The sequence below is a fragment of the Mus caroli genome, unplaced genomic scaffold (assembly GCF_978045245.1).
Source record: "Mus caroli unplaced genomic scaffold, Mus_caroli_1 scaffold_16, whole genome shotgun sequence".
NCBI classification, from domain to species: Eukaryota; Metazoa; Chordata; class Mammalia; order Rodentia; family Muridae; genus Mus; species Mus caroli.
This window is the reverse complement of record NW_028227271.1, coordinates 15,098,080-15,120,204: the sequence shown is the minus strand read 5'-3', so window position 1 is coordinate 15,120,204 and position 22,125 is coordinate 15,098,080. Positions and strand designations below refer to the sequence as shown.

Below are 22,125 nucleotides of genomic sequence, written 5' to 3'. Positions count from 1 at the left end.
TTGACCAGATTAGACTGGGCAAAGTGTATTTGCCCAGAACTTGTCAAATGAGGGGAATGAAAGACCTCACCCTTACGTCCTGCCCTGTCGCACCTGTCCTTGGGACATGAGGAAGAACATGGACCATCTAACCAGCCCAAGTGTAGTCTCCGACCAGGCACCTCGTGTCTAATGGCTTGCAGATGACAGTATGGGTTCAGGGAGGCTGCCAGGGAAATGCTGGTAGAGAGCTAAGACCTTCCTCTCTAGAAGTCTGGACCATTGGAAGACAAATGCTGCAAACTCAGAAAGAAGGAGGCTTCCCTCTTTCTGGGTCTTAACATCATCTTCCCTGCCATCCTCCCTTGAGGTCTCCAGACCTCCTGCTCAGACTCTGAGCCTTAAGAATACAGTCATTCAAGAAGGGAGGGGCCAAGCCCTAATGTGTCTTGAAGAGCATTGGCAAGGACTAAGTGGCACCAGCACTGTGGTCTGGGAAGAGTCAGGGGACTGGCACCTCTATTAGCTGGAGGAGAGAGAGCTCAGGTTACCTCCTTTTTGTGCACAGAGCAGCAGCTTGGAGATCTAATGGGTGCTCAAGGCATGGGGCCACACAACCAGAATGGGAGGTCTACAAAAGGGTTTATTTGCCCCCAGCCACTTAGGCAACACCAAATGGCTGGTTCGAATTCCAGGCTAAGGGTGTAAGAGAATCCACCCGCTTCCAGAAGAGATGATGTCCCTGAGTCAGTGTCCCCAAAACCTCTGTCTCATTCTGTCTCAGGAGTTGGCCTTGGCATTGTCCAGAGCAAGCAGAGCTCAGGTCTAGCACTTGTCTCCTAAGCTCTGCCCACTCTGAGGCTTTTTCACGAACACTGATTTCATGCACAACTTCAGAATTCAAAGGCTAGTCCCATGTTGGGTAGGGGTCTTGGACAGAAAGCTTAGATGTTCTTCCAGGGTCATCTGGGGCACTTCGAAAGCCGAAGAACAGGTTTGGAGATGGAGGGTTCATGATTCAAGGGTCTACACAGCCTGTCCAGGTGGAAGACTTGGGACACAAGCTCCAGGCACTGTCGGGGTGTTAGCCAGGATTCCTCTTCCAGAGAAGGGAAGCCAAGGTACCGTGAAGCTCCCAGCCAACCTCCTTTGGATAACCCCCAAACCACCCAGAGGTCGTCACAGAGCCGTCTCCTTTGGAACTCTGGCTCCTAGCTGCCTGGGAGGCTTGAAGCTGAGAACTTCCTTGTAAGTAACACCTGCAGGAAGCGAAGAGAAGCAAACGATATAGCTAGACAGCTTTCAACTAAGGGGAGAAGCCAGCGCCCCCACGGCTTCTTAAATCTAATCCTAAATGGGCCAATCCACTTAAAAACACTGAAGACTGCTGTGAAGCTAGACTGCCCCAGGAAAACAAGGGATGAAAGTGTATGTTCAAAAGAAAAAAAAAAGATTTGTGTTCAAAAAATAATAATAAGAGAGAGAGGCTTGTATTAAAAAAAAAAAAAAAAGGGAAGTGAGAAGAAAGTGTGTGAGCCTACTCAAGGGCTCAGTTGTGTGCCTCCTGTGGTCTATGGTGAAAGCAAAAGCACCCGGCCACAGTGTGTAGATGGAGACCACAGAACGGATCTTGTGGCCCGTGGTTAGGAGAGTTATTTTGTTGAGCAGCAGAAGGATTCCATCACACAGAACCAAACTCACAAGCACACGACAACACAGAAGGGAAGAACACCTGCCAGGACTTTCAGGACATGATTCAAGAACCTCTACCCATCCAGTCTTTCCCATACCAGGGTGCAGGAACAGGGCCTGGGGTCTGAGGCAGACAAGACAAGGGATAGCATGTCCCAGTGGACCTGTCCTCAAACCTCCCGGCTCCCCAGGTTGGACCTGCCAGTCTGGCAAGGACATGGGAGGCTAGTCCCAGCTCAGGAAACAGTAGGCAAACTGAGAGAGCTTCTCTGAGGCCAGTTCTTAAAGAGAGAACTTGGAGGTCTGGCACATAGCTATGGAGGGATCTAGGGCTAGAGATGAGAAGGAAAAGCTGGGCCCTTTGGCCTGCATGGGAATAGACTGCCTTCCATGGACAGTACATAAGATATAGTTATTTCAGGAGAGGTCTTGAAATGGAGTAAGGAGAAGTAAGTATACATTTTAAAGGTGTAAGAAGAAAGTCATAAGGACCGGTGGTGGTAGAGAGAGCTCCAGTGTGGTCTGGACATGAGGATGCTAGGCAATATAGAGGTTGGGGAGAGAACAGCCAGGGAATTAGTAAGCCAAGGGCACAAAGCACACATACAGTTCTCAGCATCCATCACCTGCCAGCCTTTGTTGGTCGGAGCTCCTCCAAAGGACACTCTTTACCACTGCCTTCCCCCCCTAGCCAGAAATCAACCTGGTTGAGTTGCACTGCCCCACAATGCCCTTTGACCTCCCAAAGCTCTTATCTGACCTGCACCCCAGGGGCAGAGGCTCACTCACCCAGGGCACACAGGGTCCAAAGCCAGACATTGTATGGAACCCCCACACTCACGCTTCCATTCCTCAAGGGTGCGGTCTACATCATCAAAGGAGTCGTCATATTTCTGGGCCTTGGGTTCATCCTCAGTGTCCCGAAGGGACTCAAAGTATGGATGGGTTAACGCCTCAGCTGCTGTCACCCGCTGTTCCGCATCCAGCACCAGCATCCTTTCCAGGAGATTCACAGCTGTGGGAAGAGCAATTCAGGCCAAGCCACAGGAGGGGACATACTCACCCAGTACCCTGAGACCTTCACCCCATCCAGCGGTACCCTGAGGGCTTGCGTTGGTCAGGACAGAGGCAAAATCCTTCTTTTCTAACTCAGGGAGGCCTTCCATGTAGTTCTTGGCCTGTGAGGGAAGAAGGGTGATAGGCCAGCCCCCAAGCCCAAGTCCAGCCCACCACCCACTCCCACTGACCTCAGCACTCTGTAACTTCTGAACAAACTCAGGAGGGGGCGTCCCTGTGATCTTCATGATCTCCTTCAGCTGGTCCAGGTCTGTACCAAGGTCAGGAATGCAATGCAGGGACAGAGGAGGGCCCACCCAGCACCCACGTCTTGGCCGAAGTCAAAGGGTGCTCTACATAGAAGGATACGGTCATTGCCTTTGAACAGGATCTTCCCAGTAATCATCTCCGCCATGATGCAGCCAACGGACCAAATGTCCACTGAGAAGTCCCATCAGTGCCCCACGTGCAAGGATGGCATTCATATCCATGAAGGCCAAGAAAAGGGGAATGCACAAAGAGACCACACATGGGAGACAAGTATACATGAATGGGAGACATGCACATAGGCACAGAGCAGAGGCTGTCATTGAGAAGCGTGGCAGACCTCCCAGAGGTAGTGCCTATAAATGGCTCCCTATCCAGAGATGAAGGGAGCTAGAGGTGGCTAATCAGTTAACATCATGGGATGCTATTCCAGAAACCTTGGTTTGGTTTCCAGCATCTGCATGACAGCTCACAGCCATCTGTGACTCCAGTCCTAGAGAATCCAATGCTGCCTTCTGGCCTCTGCAGGCACCGATTACACAGGTGGTGTATGGATACATGTATCTGCATGTATAGATACATGCAGATAAGTACTTATATATACATAAAATAAGTTCTTATAAAAATTAAGAAGGGGCCAGACATGGTAATACAGCCTTTAATTCCCAGCTCTTAACAGACAGAAGCAGGTAGATCTCTATGGATTCAAGGCCAGTCTGGTCTGCCCACTGAATTCCAGGCCAGCCAGGACTATAAAGGATCTATACAGGAAGAAAGAAAGAAAGAAAGAAAGAAAGAAAGAAAGAAAGAAAGAAAGAAAGAAAGAAAGAAAGGAAGGAAGGAAGGAAGGAAAAGAGAGAGAGAGAGAGAGAAGAAGAAGAAGAAGAAGAAGAAGAAGAAGAAGAAGAAGAAGAAGAAGAAGAAGAAGAAGAAGAAGAAGAAGAAGAAGAAGAAAAGGAAGGAAGGAAGGAAGGAAGGAAGGAAGGAAGGAAGGAAGGAAGGAAGGAAGGTAGGTAGAGGCAGAGGCAAGTGGATCTCTGTGAGTTCGAGGCCAGCCTGGCCTACAGAGAGTTCCAGAAATAGCCAGAGCTATATAGTAAGACCCTGTCTTCAAAGCAACCAAACTATACCAAATATACATACATACACATATATATTCTTTCTCAAAAATAATGAAATAGGAAGGAAGGAAGGAAGAAGGGGGAGAAAGAAAGAAAGAAAGAAAGAAAGAAAGAAAGAAAGAAAGAAAGAAAGAAAGAAAGAAAGAAAGATGGGCTGAGATGTAGCTCAGTGACAGGACATTTGTCTAGCATGAATAAGACTCTGAGTTCCATCCCAGATACTACAAAAATAAATTTAAAATACAATGAATGTGTAAATGTGGATGGTGTGCACTGGAGTCTCTGGATAGCCTCTTACCTGTCTGTGTGTAGCGCATCCAATTCAAGATGACCTCTGGTGCCCGATACCACCGGGTTACCACATATCCAGTCATCTCACTGTCTGCCTGCCTGGCAAGGCCAAAGTCTAGGATCTAAAGAAGTATCAAGGAGATGGAACTTAAACACTGAGGATAGACCAGATATGGTCCAGAAGACCCTAAGAGAGCTGGGCTTGAGTTTCTATGCTAAACTGTTTGCCACCCTTTGGTCTTGAGCCCCCAGGATTCTCCGTGTGGTCAGTACACCTGGCCCTACCCACCTCACGTCAAATGCCAAGGGTTTTCTTCTGTTTCACCATCCCCTAATCACCTTTAGGAGCCCTGAGTGACTGGGGATATTCAGCCACTCTTTGCCTAATAGCTGCTCAGCCTCTGCACAAATGTCTGAGTTCTGTCCCTTTGCCTAGGCCAAGGGTCAAGCAGACCCATAGGGGAAGTAGAAGGGGTCCCCCAACCCCTTCCATGGTCATCTTCCCCTCCCAGCGATACCTTCAGCTCACAGTCCTCATTCACAGCCAGGTTGCCAGGCTTCAAGTCCTGAGAGAACAAAGATGGCCACTATGACCCACCTGCCAGAGCAGGGCTCAGGCAGCACATTATTAGGGTCACCTAAAACTGGTCTGGTCCCTCTGGGGAAGAGCAAGAGGGGCTTTCCTGGTCCCCAGGGAAAGCATCCCCACCACAGACCTATCTTGCCCTTCATAGTTAAGCAATGGGCACTGGGGTTGAGCACATCTGTCTACACAGCTGGAGAGGAGCCCAGCTGCAATCTCCCAGCCCCGCCAGGACTCACTCTGTGGATGACACCAGCCGCATGGATATACTGTGGGAAAGAAAGAGTTCAGCAGCCGTCAGCTCAGGGGTACTCCAAGCCACAGAGCCCTTACCCTGCCCAAACGGGAAGCTCTGCCCGCCTCCCTATGGCCACCTCTGCAAAGCCTACCTTCAGCCCCTTCAACATCTGATACACAAGAAACTGGATTCTGTCTTCACTCAGGGTCTCATGCTTCATGAGTTTGCCCAGATCAGTGCCCATGAATGGCATCACCAGGTAGCTGCAGAAGCAAGGGATGCAGCCAAGGGATCAGGGCTAGCCCCACTGGGCCCAGTTCACACCTTGCGAGATCCCACCCTGGCAGGTGCCACCAAAGCATTACCCTGGAGCGCCCATTCATCACTAGCATTGTGGGGGGGGGGGTCACACCATCCTATGATGTCTCTACCCCTACCATGCCGTGCTAGACAACAACCCACCCCCTGGGCACACTGTCCTTGACAATTACACCTCTCAACCCATGCCCACATCCCCTCTTTCCAGAATGGCAAGCAAGGAGTGGGCTGTGTGTCAGGGGTATTTTGTTTGGGTTTGAGGGCTCTCTGTTTTTGAGGAAAGGTCTCACTCGGTAGTCCTGTCTGGCCTGAAACTCACCGTGTAGACCAGGATGGCCTCAAATTCAAAGAGAGCTATCTGCCTCTACCTCTGTCATCTAAGTGCTGGAATTAAAGGCTTGCACCACTACCCTCAGCCTTGTCTTGTCTTTATTTTATTTTTTGGATGCTTTGCCTCCACGTGTATCCGTGGACCACGCCATGTACAGTGCTCACAGAGACCAAAAGATGGTATCAACTCTTCTGGGACTAGAGTTGCAGAAGCTGTGAGCTACCAGATAGGCTCTGGGAATCAAACCCACGTGCTCTTAGAAGAGCAGTCAGGGGGGGCTGGTGAGATGGCTCAGTGGGTAAGGGAACCTGACTGTTCTTCCGAAGGTCCGGAGTTCAAATCCCAGCAACCACATGGTGGCTCACAACCATCCCTAACGAAATCTGACTCCCTTTTCTGGAGTGTCTGAAGACAGCAACAGTGTACTTACATTAAATAAATAAATAATTAAAAAAAAAAAAAAAGAAGAAGAGCAGTCAGGGCTCTTAACCATTGAACCATCTCTCCAGTCCTTGCTTTTGTTTTTGGAGAGAGGGTCTCAGGCAGGCCAAAATAGCCTTGGAATCCTGTCCCTCCTAGCTCTATCTCTCAAATGCTGGGATTGCAAGTGTGTGTGCCACCACAGGCCACTTCAGGGTTTTTAAATTCCCAATTAAAGGGCGTCGCATGCTGGGTGAGCGGCTGAGGCTGCACCTGACATTGGCACCTCAGATTGTTTAGTTGTACTGATACCTCAGGCACTGTGAGGACCCAAAACTCCCCAGGCTTAGAAGGAGAGACAGTTTGGCTTTACTAGGGCATCCCAGTATCCAGGGGTTACCAATAGTACATGGGTTATGATGAGACGTGCATGAGCAGTATACATCTCAGTCCTCACTTGGGCCATGGGAAGAACTCAAGCCAACTTAGAACCTGAACTGGTACCCAGAAGCTGCCTAGGCCCCTCCTGCCACACATAGGTTAACCAGGAACCTGGGGCAGGGGTTGGAGCCGCAAGGCATCTAGGTCAGAGGGTTGTTCAGATAGATGGAGGGATAGACAAGGAAAAATGGTATTATCACTCACACAAGTTCATGGCTCCCAGGAGCATATAGGAGTGGGGTATAGACTGTGGTAAGAGGAGTGGGTGGGCAGTGTGCACCCTATTCCTTATGTAGGCTATGACTCCCTGGGGCGGGGGTGGGGGGGCTCGTCCCTTATCAGATATCCTACATATCATTTCTAATACAATTTCTATCAGTAGCAAAAGTACAGCTATGCAGGGCAGTGGTGGTGCACGCCTTTAATCCTAGCACTTGGGAGGCAGAGGCAGGCAGATTTCTGAGTTCGAGGCCAGCCTGGTCTACAGAGTGAGTTCCAGGACAGCCAGGGCTACACAGAGAAACCCTGTCTCTGAGCCCCCCACCCCCCAAAAAAAGTACAGTTATGAAGTAGCAACCAAACAATCTTCTGGCTGGTGGGGTCACCACGACATGAGAAACTGTATTAAAGGGTCACAGCATTAGGAAGGTTGAGAACCACTGGCCCTCAACCTGACCCAGAATCTTAAGCTGACACCGAGAAGCCACCCAGGTTCCTGCTACCCTCTCAGCCACTAGCACTTACAAGTCTGTGAAGTCGTCCAGAGACTCATCAGGTGTGAACACATCCAGTAGCCCAATGACCTGAAGAACAAGTAGCAGACGGAAGAGAGAGCACACAGCACACGGGAGCTGCAGGGCCTCAGTGCACCCCTGGGGTGGCACTATACTCCAGGCCGAAAACCCTCCCTCCCATGACTATCCCTGTCTCCTCCACTGTCTCCACTGTCGGCTCAGTCCCCATCCTGGTACATTTGCCCACAGACACAGGCTATTTTTGGAGGCTGACAGCCGGGATTCTCGGGGGGGAGGGGCAGTCTCAGGTCTGGGTTGGCTCCAGGCCTCTGAGCAATCCGGTCCCCTTAGTCTTCCGTCTCCCCTGTCTCCCCCACACATACACACTTTTTTTTTCTTCCCAATGAAGCAGACCCAAGACCAAAGTGGGGACCGTCCCCTGGGAGGAATGAATTCCCAGTAGGTCATTCCTGGGACCATCCCCTCTGGCTGTCTAGACCAAGCACCAGTTGAAACACAGCTTTTGATTGAGGGGGTTGGACAACAGATAGACAATGTAGGCTTCCCTGTACTTGGTTAGGAGACAGGACCTCCGGGGTCAAGGGAGTTTGTCCTGAGGAGGGCCGCATATATCCAAATCCCAGGAGGGATGAGTAAATGAGCAAAGAGAGGTCAGGTGCCTGATGGCCATCACAGGAGTGAAAGTCCCTACAGAGTAAGGTACAGAAAGGAAGTGGTCGAAGCCCAGGCCAAGAAGGAATCAAGGAAAGGACAGAGCAAGCCCAAGGGGGGCCTCACACTCCCATCCCAGGGGCAGCTTTGGCTTTGCTCCATCGAGCGAGTGGCCGTGGAAAGGTTTAAACAAGGATATGATGCTGGATGGGTCCTCCTAGTTTCAGTGACAGAATGCAGCAAGAATAGACAGGAGGTAAAGGGCAGATGGGCGACTGCTTTAGTCATGGCCGAAGCTAGGGGGAAGAACGTGGACAGGAAAGGCCTGGAGACAGTTAACTCACAGGTGTGACCCGTGAGCTGAGCTCAGAATAGATAAGGAATAGTGTGCCGGAGGTCAAGGCAGGTCCTTCAAAGGATTATGACTTCTGCACTTTTGTGGTACAGAATGTGACCCAGAGCCAAGGACTAGAGCTTGAGGAAAAGGAGGAAGAGGAGAAGGAGGAGAGAGAGGAGGAAGAGGAGGAGGAAGAGGAGGAGGAGAAGGAGGAGGAGGAGGAGGCGGCAGTGGGTAGGGCTGGCCCTGTGGCAACCCCATCTCTGGTGTGAGTGAGGCATACAGCCTATCTAAACCTCAGGGTCCACATGGAAAAGTAGGTTACAATGGCAGCCTCTCAGAAATGTGTTGAGGCATCCTGAAAGCCTCCACAGCTAGGTGAGGACAGGTCAGTAGCTTGAGATGTAAAGGCTCTTCAGACTGGCAAAGAAGTGGGGAGTGAATGAAGAGCTCCACGGCTCTCTGTTCAAGAAGGGTTCAGGATAAGTAGGTAGGTGGAAGTTGGGGGCTCTGAGGATAGGGGTGGTTACACCCAAGAAAACACAGCCTTTTACTGTTTGGTTTGGTTTGTTTGGCTTTGGGTTTGGGTTTCTCTGTGTAGAAGCTGGCTGTCCTAGAACTAACTCTTTAGATCAGGCTGGACTCGAACTCATGGGGACCCATCTGCCTCTGCCCCACAGGTACATGTGCTGCCACTGCCAGGCTTACTGGGTTTGTTTGTTTGTTTGTTTGTTTTTTACTGCTTCCAGCTTTACTAGGAAGCAAAGAAGCAGACCTAGCAGGGCTGGTACCCATCCACCAAATCAGCTAAGAGTAGCAATGAGGAAGCAACGGGGCTCAGTTTGCTGTTAGCCACGAGATGTTCATTTTTTTCCTTGGGGCTATTGACTGATGATCCAGGAGGATTGAAACATCAGGACTAGGGCAGCTGTACAGAACAGAACAGAAGTGGGAGGGACAGAACTCACAGGTTCAGGAAGAACCACATATAATAATAATAATAATAATAATAATGTCCCTGGTTGGGAGGAATGCTCTGATGGCTAGCAATGGTGATACAAGAGGCTTAGGAGTAGCCATATGCAGGTAGGACTGGAAAGGAGATGCCTTCTGTATGGGTGTGAAGAAATACACACCCACAATGCTAACAGTGATGCTCTGCTCCGTAAATCCCTTTATCCACAGAGACCCAAGGCTCTGGGATGATAGAGCCAAGGCTGCACACCTCGAGTACCCTGCCTTGCCCTGAATGCCTAGGATCCTGTATGTCTGGAATAGAAGACTCAGGCGGTGGGCAAAGGGAGACTAGGGTAGGGTAAGGAAGTACCCCTTCCAGGAAAACCCTCCTCACACCAACCTGATTGGAGACAGGTTTTGGAATGAGACCTGAGGAATCCTTAGGCCTAGACCATACCCTGACCACTGCCTGGGCTGCGAAGGTAGAAGTGGACCGAAGGTGAAATCAAGCAATTGAAGAAGAGGCTGAAATTGTAGTGTCCACCCAGAAAGGGATCTGGGCTCTGCCTCCGCTTTCCTCCTGAAAGTTGTTGAAAGCTTACCCAAGCTGGGAGCTAACTAGGTAGGAGGTACCAGGCCCTTGGAAGCAGAGACGGTGGGCAGGATTTGCAGGGGAGGGCAGGATGAGAGGAGGCCAGCGCACAATATCCGCATCTGGGGCGGGCTTTGGACTCACGTTCTCGTGGCGCATGTGTTTGAGGAGGCGCAACTCTCTGTAGGCGCGCTTGGCAAACAGCTCCGACTGGAAGGGCCGGTACAACTTCTTGATGGCCACCTTGTTGCCAGTGCGGCTGTCTACTGCAGAGCTGCGGGGCGGACGGCTTGGCTAGCGAACCGGCCCTGTAATCGCCAGCTGCCTCCTGCCCTGCCTGCCGCCCCGCCCGGCAAACGCTCACCACACTGCACCATAGGCACCAGAGCCAACGGGCTGCAGGTCTTGGTACACGGCGCGCACCTCCCAGGCCGTTTTGGTCACCTCCTGGCGGTAAAAGCCCTTGCGGGCGGGTGGCGGGGAGCTCATCCCCAGCCGTAGCACCGCGCCCCAGGACCGGACCCGGGATCAGGGGCTCCGCCCGCGCGCCCCGGGTCACTGCGTGGCAGGGCGTACTCCGCGCCGGCCACCCGCCTGCCCGCCTCTGAGATTTTCCTTTGCGGGCTCTTCTCTCGGGGTCGCCACCCTGAACTCTCTATAACCGCCAACTCCCACCCGACCCTTGTCTCTGGCCCGCTAAGTGGTCCCTCCCGGCCCACTGACCAACCGGCCCCCGGGCCCTGAGCACGTGACACCCCCGCCTGCCCTCCAGCCCCTGCGGAAACCCGAGGAGGCCTCCGGGGTTGGGCGGAAGGCTTGGAAAGGGGGGGTTGTGGGGGAGAGCTGCCCCATAGCTCAGTCTCGACCTGAGATGAGAGGAGGCTTTGAAACACCCTGGCCAGCCTACACTCTCGCTAGACTTCTTGGCCCTTGAGTCCTAGCAGGTGCCTCTCTTAATTCCAGCCTTTCCTGTTCTCCCAGAACGTCGGACCCATTCTAGGCAACTTGAGACCACCAGGTTCTACTCCAGCCCCAGGTCCGGTCCACCTGCCCATACACCAATCATACCCCATCCCAAATGGTTCCTGTTACTGGCTCAACTCCCCGTCTTTCCCAAGGATGCCCCGCCCCTGGGGCTGATCCGTTCACCTTCTTCTCTATGGAGGAGGGATTTGGTTCAGTCTCCCAAACGTCTCAGGTTGCATCCCCAGCCCCATTGTTGTGGCCACTGGCTCTCAACTTCCCTGTCTAGGATCCAGAGGGATGGGTCCTATCCTATCGGCCCTTCTAAGACTCCTTTATACCTCTGTTCCACCCACCCCAATCTGGTATGTGGAGTGGCCGCTTCAAGCATTGGACGGGGCTGGTCTCTCTGTGCTTTCCACCTGCTGTCCAGTTTGATCTTTAAAGCCCAGAACGAGCTAAAAGTGTGTCTGTCCCCGGAAAAAAAAGAGGGGATCCTTATGTGCTCATTCTCTCTGGGGTCCGGTGTAGACCTGAACCAGATGCTCCCGGAGGGTCAAGCCAACATCCCTCTCACAGCCGAGTAACCAAAGTCTGTTCCAGGATCTCATTGGCTTGACCAGTAGTAACAAGATCCCCAGAACCCTCTCTCTCCCCCTCCCTCCAAGCCTGCCTGCCTGCTGCCATGAATCAGCAGCTCAAGGCTAGCCAGAGCAACTTTACACCTGGGCTGCTGCTGGTGATGTGGTACATCCGCAAACTGACAAGAGCGAGCTGGGCAAGCTCAGGGCCAACAAACACTCAAACTACATCTGCCTGGCTCCTGTGACCTCCGTGCCCTGGGAGGCCTCCAGACACCCACCCATGCCACCCAAAAAGCTCCCCGATTCCCCTCCTTTTCTGTAGGGGACTGATCTAGACCAGATTTGGGTACTAGGGCCATGGGTTTGCTCCCAGTCCCAATCCCCCAACGATGGACTTGGCTCTTGCCTTCTAGGTCCACCACTCCCCCCGCCCCCAACCTCCACCGCTGGACCAGCTGCCAGACTCAAGATCTCTGGCCATCCAAGATTCAGGACACAGGCATGACACATGAGCCGTATCCTGGGCTAAAGTTGCCTTTTAGCCTTTGTCAGGAAGGAAAGCTATTTCCCATATCCTGTCCAATATCAGAGGAAGAACAGATCTTTTCTCCAGGGACAATCCCCAGCCTCACCAGTAAGAGGGAGCCAAGTCTGTCCACCATTCCTAATGTACAAAGTCCCTAATGTGCAGGGACCAAAGTGTGCTGGCTCTTACACCTTTTGCCCCTTCTAACCAGTGTGTCTTGTCCTCCACTGGTCTCCTGGGTTCTTGACCACCCCCCCCCCAAGAAGCTGTGATAGTACTAGAAATGACCGCTGCTCTCATTGAGTGATCAAGGGGCACAATAAATGCAAAGTCGGTGGCACTAGCAGGAAGTGTACCGAGGCACAGAGAACTTGTCACTTTCCTCCAGGAAGCAGGATCAGTAGAAGCAATGGGATCCAGAGCCTTTTGCACAGACAAGAGCAAGAGGGATGCCCCTTTATTGTGCACTCTTGGTGCAGGCACTTGACATCCAGAGCCCCTTGGTCCCTGATAGCAAGAGATCATCGTCTCTTCAGGGAGGCGTCACACCCCCAACACGTTTTCAAACAGGGCCCTACCTCAAAAGTTACTTGGTCAGCTCCTCTCTGGGGGATGGGGAGACGAGGGGTGACTCGCAAACCACAGCACCCCAGACCAGCTGCAGAACCTCAAGGGTTGGTGGAGGTAGAACGTGGACAGACACTTGTCAACTTTGAATCAAGGTCCCGGGGCAAGAATGTCCATGCTCACATCCGTGGGTGCTGGCCACCTAGAATCCTTGAGATTAGACCCCCAACTTCATCGGCTCTCCAGCTGGCATTGTGCCCTTGTGACTCAGGATCCTGCTGCTGCTCCCTATACCCTTACATTTGCTTAAACTAATGGAACTTGGCACCTCTCAGAGCCTTTGGTCTAGTTCACAGCTGGGATTCAAGACCCATTAGAAAACAGGAACTTGTGGGGAGAGGAGGCAGGAGTTATCTCCAACTTAGGCACCAGACCAGAAATGGCTGCTGCCTCTTGGGTGCTCACAGATTCATACACACCAGCACATGCCTGCATTTGTTCTGATGTGTATCCCAGGGTGCACACTTCATGCCCATGTGCCCACATTCCACAGGCAACCACAAATCTTCAGCAGGCTTTTCTGACTAGATAGATAATCTGATGGTGGTCTCGGCCTTCCCACCCCCAGAGGAAACGCCACTCAGTTAGGAGGGGCACTGGGCTTGCCTCTGCTTTCAGCCACTCACTTCCTGGTTGAGCATCTCCAACCACTGTGACTCCCCCTCCCTCAGAGTCTCCAGGGACCATGGACCATTAGCCTTCCTCCCAATCCAGATAGTCTTCAAGAGCAGAAGAGACCTGGACAGGGACAGGGACACACTCAGATCCCACACACAGAGGTCCCAAGGAGAACCTGGGTGGACCAAGGTAGGTCCAGAAACACTACTGCCCAGACTCCAGCACATAATGGGAGGGAGGCATATGTACACATCCGTGCATTCCTCTGTGTGTGTGTGTGTGTGTGTGTGTGTGTGTGTGTGTAGAGTTTCTCAAGGCAAGGGGGGTCGGTCCCAGGTTAAGTGTCAGGGCTGCCTGAGAGGTGCCTCTTGAGGAAAGCTGGAAAGCTGAGGAGAGGGGACAGGCTCAGGTTTCCCACTTCAGGCAATGCCTCACTGCTCAATTTCATGGGTGCCAGGGAGCTGTGACGGTTCCAGGGGCTTGAAGCTAAGGACTTCTTGGTAAGTAAGCTCTGGGGAGGGGAATGAAAAAAGGGGGGAAGGGTGAGATTATGCTGTCTGCCCACTTCCCTCCAAACCTCTGCTACACACACACACACACACACACACACACACACACACCCTTACATGTCTCACTCAGAAACAGATATGTTTCCATCCTCCTTCCCCCACCCCACCCCCTACTTCCCCTCCCCACCCCAGACCATTGAGGAAATCCTGGGGAGTTCCTTGCATGAAACAGGTAAAATCTTGCTCTGAGAAAAGGCAGCCCTCTGGTTCATGGACACTGCTCTCTTTCCCATCCCCCCCCCCGGCCCCACGCCCCATCCCCCATCCCCTGTGCTCACCCTTCCACTCCTCCAGCGTGCGCTCCTTGGCCTCAACACTTTCATCATAGGGCTCTGCCTCTGGCTCATCGTCAGGGTCATGGTACTGGCTGAAGTATGCGTGGGCCAAGGCTTCGGCCGCACTGACCCTCTGGTCACTGTCTAGTACCAGCATTCTTCCAAGGAGGTCCACGGCTGCAGGAGTGAGTGAGGCTTAGCACCATAGCCAATGCTGGATCTGAAGCCCAACCTAGACCCAGTACCAGTCCTTACCCAGAGGGTTGGCTCCATGGAAGACACTGCTGAGGTCCTTCTGGGGCATGGGAGGCAGAGACTGGATGTATGTCCGGGCCTGGAGACACATAAGAAGAGCTTGGAGGTCTAACTAGCTTCTATTTTCCTGGCTCAAACTGGGCAGAAGGCCTTTCAAGAGATGCATTCATTCCAACAGGCCTGGTAGGTACCCCAGCAAGCCAGACTCCTGCTCTCAAAGTCGGGGCATGGTGGGTGTTCCCTAGCCGAGCAGTGGTCCCACACATGCCTTTATTCCCAGCATTCAGGAGGTAAAGGCAGGCAGAATCTGAGTTTGAGGCCAGCCTGATCTATAGAGTGAGTTCCAGGACAGCCAAGGCTATGCAGAGAAACCCTGTCTCAAACAAAACAAAACAAAACAAAAGTCTGGGGGCGGGGGCTGGTGAGATGGCTCAGTGGGTAAGAGCACACGACTGTTCTTCCGAAGGTCCAGAGTTCAAATCCCAGCAACCACATGGTGGCTCACAACCATCTGTAATGAGATCTGACTCCCTCTTCTGGAGTGTCAGCTACAGTGTACTTAAACAGCTACAGTGTACTTATATATAATAAATACATATTTAAAAAAAAAAAGTCTGGGGGCTCCAGGACTTTATTTGGCTTCTGATGGTGCCTACAAAAGCCAAAAGCTCAACTCTTCCCTGCCTCACTGTCTATAAGCAGGGGAGTCTGTCAGCACTGATAGTTTTGTCTTCACTGTCTCTGCTACCTGGAATGGCCTCCTGGTTCACCTGCTTCTCTCTGAAAGGGTTGGATGTTCCTAGCACAAGTTCCATCCCTCCCTGCTCATGTTCCTCACATGATTCCATTTTCTGATTACTACTCCCTCCCCAGCATGACTGGTGCTTGGTCGGAAGAGCCAACAGAGAGACGGATGGCCACTAACTCACATGCTCCGAGGATATCTTTGCCAGAACCTCAGGACTGGGTGTGCCCACCACCTCCATGATTCGCTTCAGCTGGTCGATGTCTACCTAGCTCAGGAAACACCTGGTGGCCAGCGTTTCCGGTCCCAGCCCCTGGTACACTGTAGAGCTGTGGCTCAGGACAGGGAGCCCCGTGTAATGTGTGATATGGCATAGGACAGAGGAAAGACATCCAAAAAGGGCCAGAGTCCACTCCCACCCTGGAGAAGGGGACCCCAGCTGGACCCTGCTCCCCAAGGATACAGTCGTTTCCAGGAAAGAGGGCCTTTCCTTGCAGCAGTTCAGCCATGATGCAGCCCACAGACCAGATGTCCACTGTTGGGGAAGAGTAAGGAGACTATCAGTTTGCCAACCCCAAATCCTTCCTGTGAGCCTGGGGAGGAGCCAGCCCAGTGACCCTCAGGCATAACCAGGCCCAAAGAGACCAGTAGAAGCTTTACTCTATACCCTGTCCTGAGAAGAGGCATGAGGACACCCATCAAGTTAGAAGCCTTTCTAAAAGCTGGTCCCACCAATCCCTTGCTCCTCTCACAGAGCTCCAAAGATGCTCTCCTCCCCTTCAGCCTTTCTTCCTACCCCCACAGCTTCGTCATCCTCCCTAAACAGCATGAGCACTTTCTTCTCATCCTTACAGGACAAAGCCACTGCTTAAGAGTTGACAGCACCTGTCTGGTTGTAGTGCATCCAGTTTAGCATGATCTCTGGCGCCCGGTACCACCGTGTGGCCACATATCCGGTCATCTCCTCATCAGCTTGGCGTGCTAGCCCAAAGTCCAGGATCTGGAGGACCACGGGGATCTCGTGTAAGACCCCCACCTACCTCTCTGTGTGGCCCCACTTGTCCGTGCACCCCTCACCGCCCTTACCCTCAGCTCGCAGTCCTCGTTCACCGCTACATTGCTGGGCTTCAGGTCCTGCAGGGTGCACCGGGCATTGAGTGTGGCGAGGCCATGAGCCTAGGCAGAGTGGATGACCCTCACCCTTGCCCACAGCTGCACCTACCCGGTGGATGATGCCCGCCGAGTGGATATACTGCAGAGGAGGGCAGACCGGGTGAGCCCAGGCGCCACCTCGCTCTGCCCTCAACCCAGAGCGGTCGGGGGCGGGAACCCCCAGAGCCCACGTGCCCCACCTTCAGCCCACGCAGCAGCTGGTAGACAAGGAATTGAACATGCTCATCGCTCAGTGCCTGACACTTGACGATGTTATTCAGGTCGGCGCCCATCAGGGTCGTCACGAGGTACCTGCAGGATCAGGAGTTAGGATAGTCTCACCACCCCATCTCCGACTAAGCTCCCCAGACTACCACCGCGCCTGCCCAGGACGCTCACACTTCGCTGAAATCCTCGATGGATGTGGCCGGCGTGAAGACGTCCAAAAGTCCTATGACCTGGTCAGGGAACCCAGGCAGGATCACAGCTTAGCGGTAGGCAACGCCCCGTTGGCCCGGACCCCACCCACATGGGGCCGTACATCCAGAGGCTCCGCCCCTATATCGTAGGTCCCGCCCCCCAGCCAGGATGCGTCCCTTGTTCCCAGCATGCTCCCCTGGTGATACCCTTGTTCCCAACATCACCGGTCCCCTCTCTCACGTTCTCGTGCTTCAGGTGTTTGAGTAGGCGTAGCTCACGGTATGTCCTCCTCGCGTGGATCAGCGATTGGAAAGGGCGAGACAGCTTCTTCACAGCCACCTTCTGGCGCAGCCGCGCGTCGTAGGCCGAGCTGCAAGGTGGGCGAATAAGGAGAGCGAACGCCTGGCCTGAGTCCACCCGACGCTGGGGTGCGGGAGTGAGTCTGTTGCTAGCTCTAAAACCTAGGAGGCCTGTCCTCGCCTGCTCGCCCCGCGCTGCCTCCATGCCGACCCTCCTGATCCTCCCTTAGGAGACCCCTTTGAGTGGACACAGCGTTCTCTGGCAGAGAACCGGTGATTCTAGCCCAAACCTGAGCGCCCCCCCCCACACACACACAACAAGGCCATGGCATGGAAAACACCACGACTGAACCCACAGGCGCTCCCACAGCAAGCAGCCCTCCTCCTTCCTCACGGATGCCGTGGGAGGCTTACCTACAAAGCCCTGGACGCCCCACCCCCACGCCTCCGCACATCAGATTGCGGAAGCAAGATTATCCGGAGGTGTTTATTGCTTCCTGATTTGTAATTGAAGCTTAGTGTGGTGTTCATGCCTGTAATCCCAGCTCTTGGAGAGAGGGAGAGGCGAGAGAATCGAGATTGAGTTCAAAACCAGACATTGTCTCACAAGAAACCAAACCAAAACAAACAAAAAAATCCACACACACACAATTTATAACTCAGCAAATGGATAGTAGGAAATGTTTAACCCCAGTGTGAAGATGTCTCTGACACACTTCCACTCCCCCAGAAACTGGACCCGCCACCTCTGCACCTCCCTTCTGTCCTTCACTGGAGAGCCTCGAAAGAGCAATTGAGAGCACGCCTTCTATGTGGGCGGAGCCTAGAACACGTGGACTGAGCCGTGGTTCTAAGGCTTTTCACCAGGTTCTGATCCCTCTGCCCTCAAGACGGGAGCAGCTGGAAGCCACTGACGGAGCCCTGGCTACAGTACCTTTACACAGCCTGCTCCCCTGGTGATTCCTCTTCCTTCTCTCCCTCGATTCTCTTCGTCTCAGGATGCACCCTTCCCTTGCAGTGGTGAATGGAGACAGGATACCACCCATTCCCACCAGGTGAGGGAAGATGGGGAAGGGACATGGTGGTTTGGGATGCTCACGGGACTAGAGAGTAGTAGAAGAAAGGTGGCTTTCCTATGATAAGCAGAATGTCTAAGTAACTCCTGGGGTGGGGGTGGGGAGTGGCCACTAGAACAGCAGGATCCTCTTACTTGACTGCCTCTGTACAATCGAGTTACAAGGAGTTGGCATCCCATGGCCTGCCTCAGCAGGGTGACTGACCAAACCCAGGGTCACGGATCATCGGAGACAGACCTAGGTCTCCCTTGGGAAATCAGGCTTTCCCCTGGTAACTCCTAGATGGTCCAGCCCTGAAACAACTCTGAGTCAATGTCCAAGTCCCCTGCAAAGTATCTGCTTCGCCTCCCTCCCTGCCCCCTCCAAGTCCTCCCTGGCTCACCTTCCCTCTAATTTATTGTATTATTTTTTAAAATGTATTTTCATGTAACCTTATCCTCCTCCACTTGCTGAGTCCCTGAACATCCCAGACACAACATGTCCCATCATCTCTTCCTCTGGTGATGGAGAGGGTGTATCCTGTCTCTACTCACTGTGGAGGGCTGGGGTACTGCCTGAGAAGTAAGAATAAGGAGCAAGTGTCGGCAGAACAAGCCTACCCACCTCAGTGGTGGGTTTACAGGCTGCAGACGTGGGGCGAGATCCCATGACCAACTCACTCTGGGCCCTGTAAAGCAGGACTGTTTGCCTCTATAGGGTTGCAGTAGCAGTACAGAGGCTTCGGATGACAGCACCCGATCCAAGATGTGAGACTCAGCCCCCATTCCTGGTGTGGGGCACATACCGGTGTCCACACCCTTGATCAGCCCGTCAACAAGGACTATCTACAGCCGTTCTCCAGTCCCAGGTGCCTGGATGCTGCCCACGATCGAGACTGCAATCTCTGGTCTCCAAGCCCTACCTATATTCAGAGATCCTTTGTTGGGTAAACTGGGGTAGGGTGTAGACAAGAGAGTAGGTGTCCGCTTAGGCTCAAGCCGCTGAGCTTCTAGGAATCTGGAGGCGCGGGTATGATCCACAGGAGAATTTTGGTGTCTTCCAAAGAAGAAAGGTCTCCTCACCGCGCTGGGGCTCCCCTTTTCAAATACTTAGGTCTGAGGGAACGTTAGACCCTGCAGCTACTTAGACCTTGTCCGAAATAACCCGGATGGCTAACTGTTCCATTTAGCGGCCCCAGAGACTTGCTCTCCCGCCAGCTGTGACGCCGCAATATTCAGCCTTTTGGGGAAAAACTAGGAAAGGGATCGGAGATGGGGGGAGGGCATTAGAGGACCCCCCCCCCCACCTGCCAGCGAGTGGAATCTAGTAGGAAAGTTTCCTCCGTGTCCCCTCCCCCCCATTCATTCATCGGAAGCGTGCAGACCGGGGGCGGAGGCAGGGCGAGGCCCCTCCCCACGCCGGGAAACCCACGTCGCGCTGGAGGGTCGCGCACGCTTTCCCGCCCAGCTCCCACCAGGTCCTTGCCGGCCCCTACCAGACTGAGCCGTAGGCGCCGGAGCCCACGGGGCGTAGGCCCTGCAGCCGCTGCGGCACCTCCCATACTGTTTTGTTCAGCTCTTGCCGGTAGAATCCCGCGCGCGGACCCGACATATCCGCAGAAGCAGCTGGAGCGAGCGTCCCGGATCCCCGCGCGCAGCACCCGGCCCGCGCCCCACGCCCAGCACCGCTGAGCAAAACGGGGTGGGGGCTGGGGGGCGGCGGCGCAGCAGGGCGGGGCGGCGGGGCGGGGCCGAGGCCCGGCGGATTTCCCCAGCCGGGAGACCGGAGGGCGGGGAAACGGGGGTGGGGTGGGGTGGGTGGAGGTTGAGGGTTCCCGGAGACAGACGCGCAGCTTCCTGCCCCTCGGAGACCGTGACAAAGGAAAAAGCCGGCTTCCCTCCCATGGGGGTGACGATGAAACTTCTTGCTTGTACTCCCCCACCTTCATCTTCTGCATATTACCTAACCCCTCTGCCCTTCCCCAGGTCCCAGGCCAGTCCCCTTTCTCAGAAATGAAGGGAAATTGTCAAAAGTGAGCTTGAGCACGTGGTGATAATACTTTCAGAACAATAACAAAAAACACTAGCGGGGGGGGAGGGGGAGTAAAGGCTCTAGGTTAAAAACCAGCGCCACGGCGCCAACTCAGGGCACCACTGAAGGAGGAACCTTGTGGCCAGGGTGAGGAGGACGCCCCCGTTTGGTGTTAATGGTTCACCTTCTAGATAGGCTTGCTAGGTCTTAGTAAGGGACGGAGCCTTCAGGAGACAGGACGACATCTACTCCCCATCTTGCCCTAACCTCGACCCAGAAGTTCCTGGAAGAGGTAAGCTCCCGGCGGGCAGTCAGGACCAGGGACAGCGCAGCACCATGATTGGGGCCACAAGGTATGGTCCCCACATGGGCCTCTTTTTAGTACTGGGTATTTTTCCTCCTTATGAAGCCCTCTCTTCACTGACACTCGGGAAACGCCCCCAGCCTTGACTTTCTCCGGCCACTAGCACAGGCGACTAAGAAGGACTACCAGCCCTGGCAGGCATAGTTCAGTTTGTCACCAAGCCTAGAAATCTCCCTTTTCCTGGTGTCCAGGGTGGATGCTCTCTTGTCCAGTTAAGGCCTCACCCATGCCACTTTAGGCCAGTGGTTCTCAACCTGTGGGTCACGACCCCTTTTTTTACAGGTGTCACCTAAGACCATCAGAAAACACAGATATTTACAATTCATAACAGTAACATTAGTTATAAAGTAACAACAAAATAATTTTATGACTGGAGGTCACCACAACATAAGGAACTGTATTAAAGGGTTGCAGCATTGGAGAGTTGAGAACCTCTGCCCTAGGCCCTACTTTTATTCACACTTGAAAGTAAACATGGAGTCGCCCAGCACCAGGAGAGAGATGCTGGAGTACCTGGCCAGCCTGATCTACATCCTGAGTTCCAGGGCAGCCAGAGCTAAATCGAGAGATTCTGTCTCTAAGCTGATTCCTTTCCCCCATTCCTCCTCCCAATAAAGGGATTATGGGCTGAGTGTCGTGGCTTCCATCAGTAATTTGAATGCGTAGGAAGCTAAATCTGGAAGATCACAGCAAGTTCAAGGCCTACCTGGGCTATAGAGTAAATCTGAAGCCATCTGAGCTACAGAGTGAGACCCTGCCTCAAGGCAGAAGGAAGAAAGGAAGGAAAGAAAGAAAGGCAGGCAGGCCAGCCAGATGTGGTGACACAGGTCTTTAATCCTAGCTAAAGCAGAGGCAGGAGGATCTATCTCTATGCCTACGAAGCTAACAGGTGAGCTATGGCTTCTGACCACCCCCCTTTTTGTTTTTTGTTTTTAAATAACTTTGAGCAAAACTCAAATAGTTAACTATTTGGGAATTACATGCATAATCAACCGTGAATTTCTAAATTGTCTCTTATTTATTTATTTATTTATATCATATGTGCTCTGATGTTTTGCCTGTGTGTATGTCTGTGTGAGGGTATCAGATCCCCTGAAATGAGCTACAGTTATGAGCTGTCATGTGGGTGCTGAGACTTGAACCCAAGTCCTTTGGAAGAACAGCCAGTACTCTTAGCTGCTGAGCTATTTGTAGCCCCATCCTGAATCTCTCTCTCTCTCTCTCTCTCTCTCTCTCTCTCTCTCTCTCTCTCTCTCTCTCTCTCTCTCTCTCTCGGTTTTTTTCAAGACCAGATTTCTTTGTATAGCCTCTACTGTCCTGGAACTCAACTCTGTAGACCAGGCTGGCCTTGAACTCAGAAATCCACTTGCCTCTGCCTCCTAAGTGCTGGGATTAAAGGCATGTGCCACCCTTGCCCTGCCCTGAATCCCACTTTAATGAGAAATCTGAGTTTTAAATAATGTAGGGCTGGGATGTAGTTCAGTAGTATGTAACTGCCTAATAGAGTGAGGCCCTGGTTTGAACCATCAGCCCATCAAAATCTTAATAATAATAATAATAATAATAAAAGTATAATGTAATGCAAAATATAACTTAAAAAAGTCAACCAAGTT

General features: G+C 52.9%; 2 protein-coding genes across 6 annotated transcripts; both read right to left on the bottom strand.

The window, feature by feature from the left end:
* Positions 1 to 586: 586 nt before the first annotated feature.
* On the bottom strand, positions 587 to 11,099 carry Mapk12 (mitogen-activated protein kinase 12). 2 transcript variants are annotated; one of them, XM_085831463.1, is made up of 12 exons: positions 10,978 to 11,099; positions 10,174 to 10,303; positions 7,482 to 7,540; positions 5,379 to 5,490; positions 5,229 to 5,258; positions 4,925 to 4,972; positions 4,414 to 4,528; positions 3,097 to 3,168; positions 2,919 to 2,998; positions 2,771 to 2,849; positions 2,513 to 2,686; positions 587 to 1,238 (listed from the first exon to the last, which is right to left on the bottom strand). In XM_085831463.1, the coding sequence occupies exons 2-12, from the start codon at positions 10,186 to 10,188 to the stop codon at positions 1,159 to 1,161; spliced, it is 864 nt and encodes a 287-aa protein (XP_085687589.1). In that variant the 5' UTR covers positions 10,189 to 10,303; positions 10,978 to 11,099; the 3' UTR covers positions 587 to 1,158. The 2 variants fall into 2 exon arrangements, with proteins under 2 accessions (XP_085687589.1, XP_021039727.1); XM_021184068.2 differs by lacking the exon at positions 10,978 to 11,099 and adding an exon at positions 10,394 to 10,738.
* Positions 11,100 to 12,538: 1,439 nt separating this feature from the next.
* On the bottom strand, positions 12,539 to 19,808 carry Mapk11 (mitogen-activated protein kinase 11). Of its 4 annotated transcripts, none has more exons than XM_021184070.2 (12): positions 19,613 to 19,808; positions 17,004 to 17,133; positions 16,743 to 16,801; positions 16,544 to 16,655; positions 16,414 to 16,443; positions 16,278 to 16,325; positions 16,077 to 16,191; positions 15,655 to 15,726; positions 15,376 to 15,455; positions 14,447 to 14,525; positions 14,195 to 14,368; positions 12,539 to 13,858 (listed from the first exon to the last, which is right to left on the bottom strand). In XM_021184070.2, exons 1-12 carry the CDS (start codon positions 19,726 to 19,728, stop codon positions 13,779 to 13,781), a joined length of 1,095 nt encoding a protein of 364 aa, XP_021039729.1. In that variant the 5' UTR covers positions 19,729 to 19,808; the 3' UTR covers positions 12,539 to 13,778. The 4 variants fall into 4 exon arrangements, with proteins under 4 accessions (XP_021039729.1, XP_085687546.1, XP_085687547.1 ...); XM_085831420.1 differs by lacking the exon at positions 19,613 to 19,808 and adding an exon at positions 17,997 to 18,494; XM_085831421.1 differs by lacking the exon at positions 19,613 to 19,808 and adding an exon at positions 17,419 to 17,466.
* Between the last annotated feature and the right edge of the window lie 2,317 nt (positions 19,809 to 22,125).

What these genes read in the sequence shown, in the direction of transcription:
- Mapk12 (XM_021184068.2), bottom strand. Translation starts at nt 10,518, where the DNA reads ATGAGCTCCCCGCCACCCGCCCGCAAGGGCTTTTACCGCCAGGAGGTG. An exon ending in AGATGTTGAAGGGGCTGAAG is followed by an intron (nt 5,259 to 5,378) that starts GTAGGCTTTGCA and finishes TCTTTCCCACAG; the next exon opens with TATATCCATGCGGCTGGTGT. An exon ending in GACCAACGCAAGCCCTCAGG is followed by an intron (nt 2,687 to 2,770) that starts GTACCGCTGGAT and finishes CTCTTCCCACAG; the next exon opens with CTGTGAATCTCCTGGAAAGG.
- Mapk11 (XM_085831419.1), bottom strand. Translation starts at nt 17,267, where the DNA reads ATGGAGGCAGCGCGGGGCGAGCAGGCGAGGACAGGCCTCCTAGGTTTT. An exon ending in GATGCACTACAACCAGACAG is followed by an intron (nt 15,727 to 16,076) that starts GTGCTGTCAACT and finishes CTTCCCCAACAG; the next exon opens with TGGACATCTGGTCTGTGGGC. An exon ending in CCATGGAGCCAACCCTCTGG is followed by an intron (nt 14,369 to 14,446) that starts GTAAGGACTGGT and finishes TCACTCCTGCAG; the next exon opens with CCGTGGACCTCCTTGGAAGA.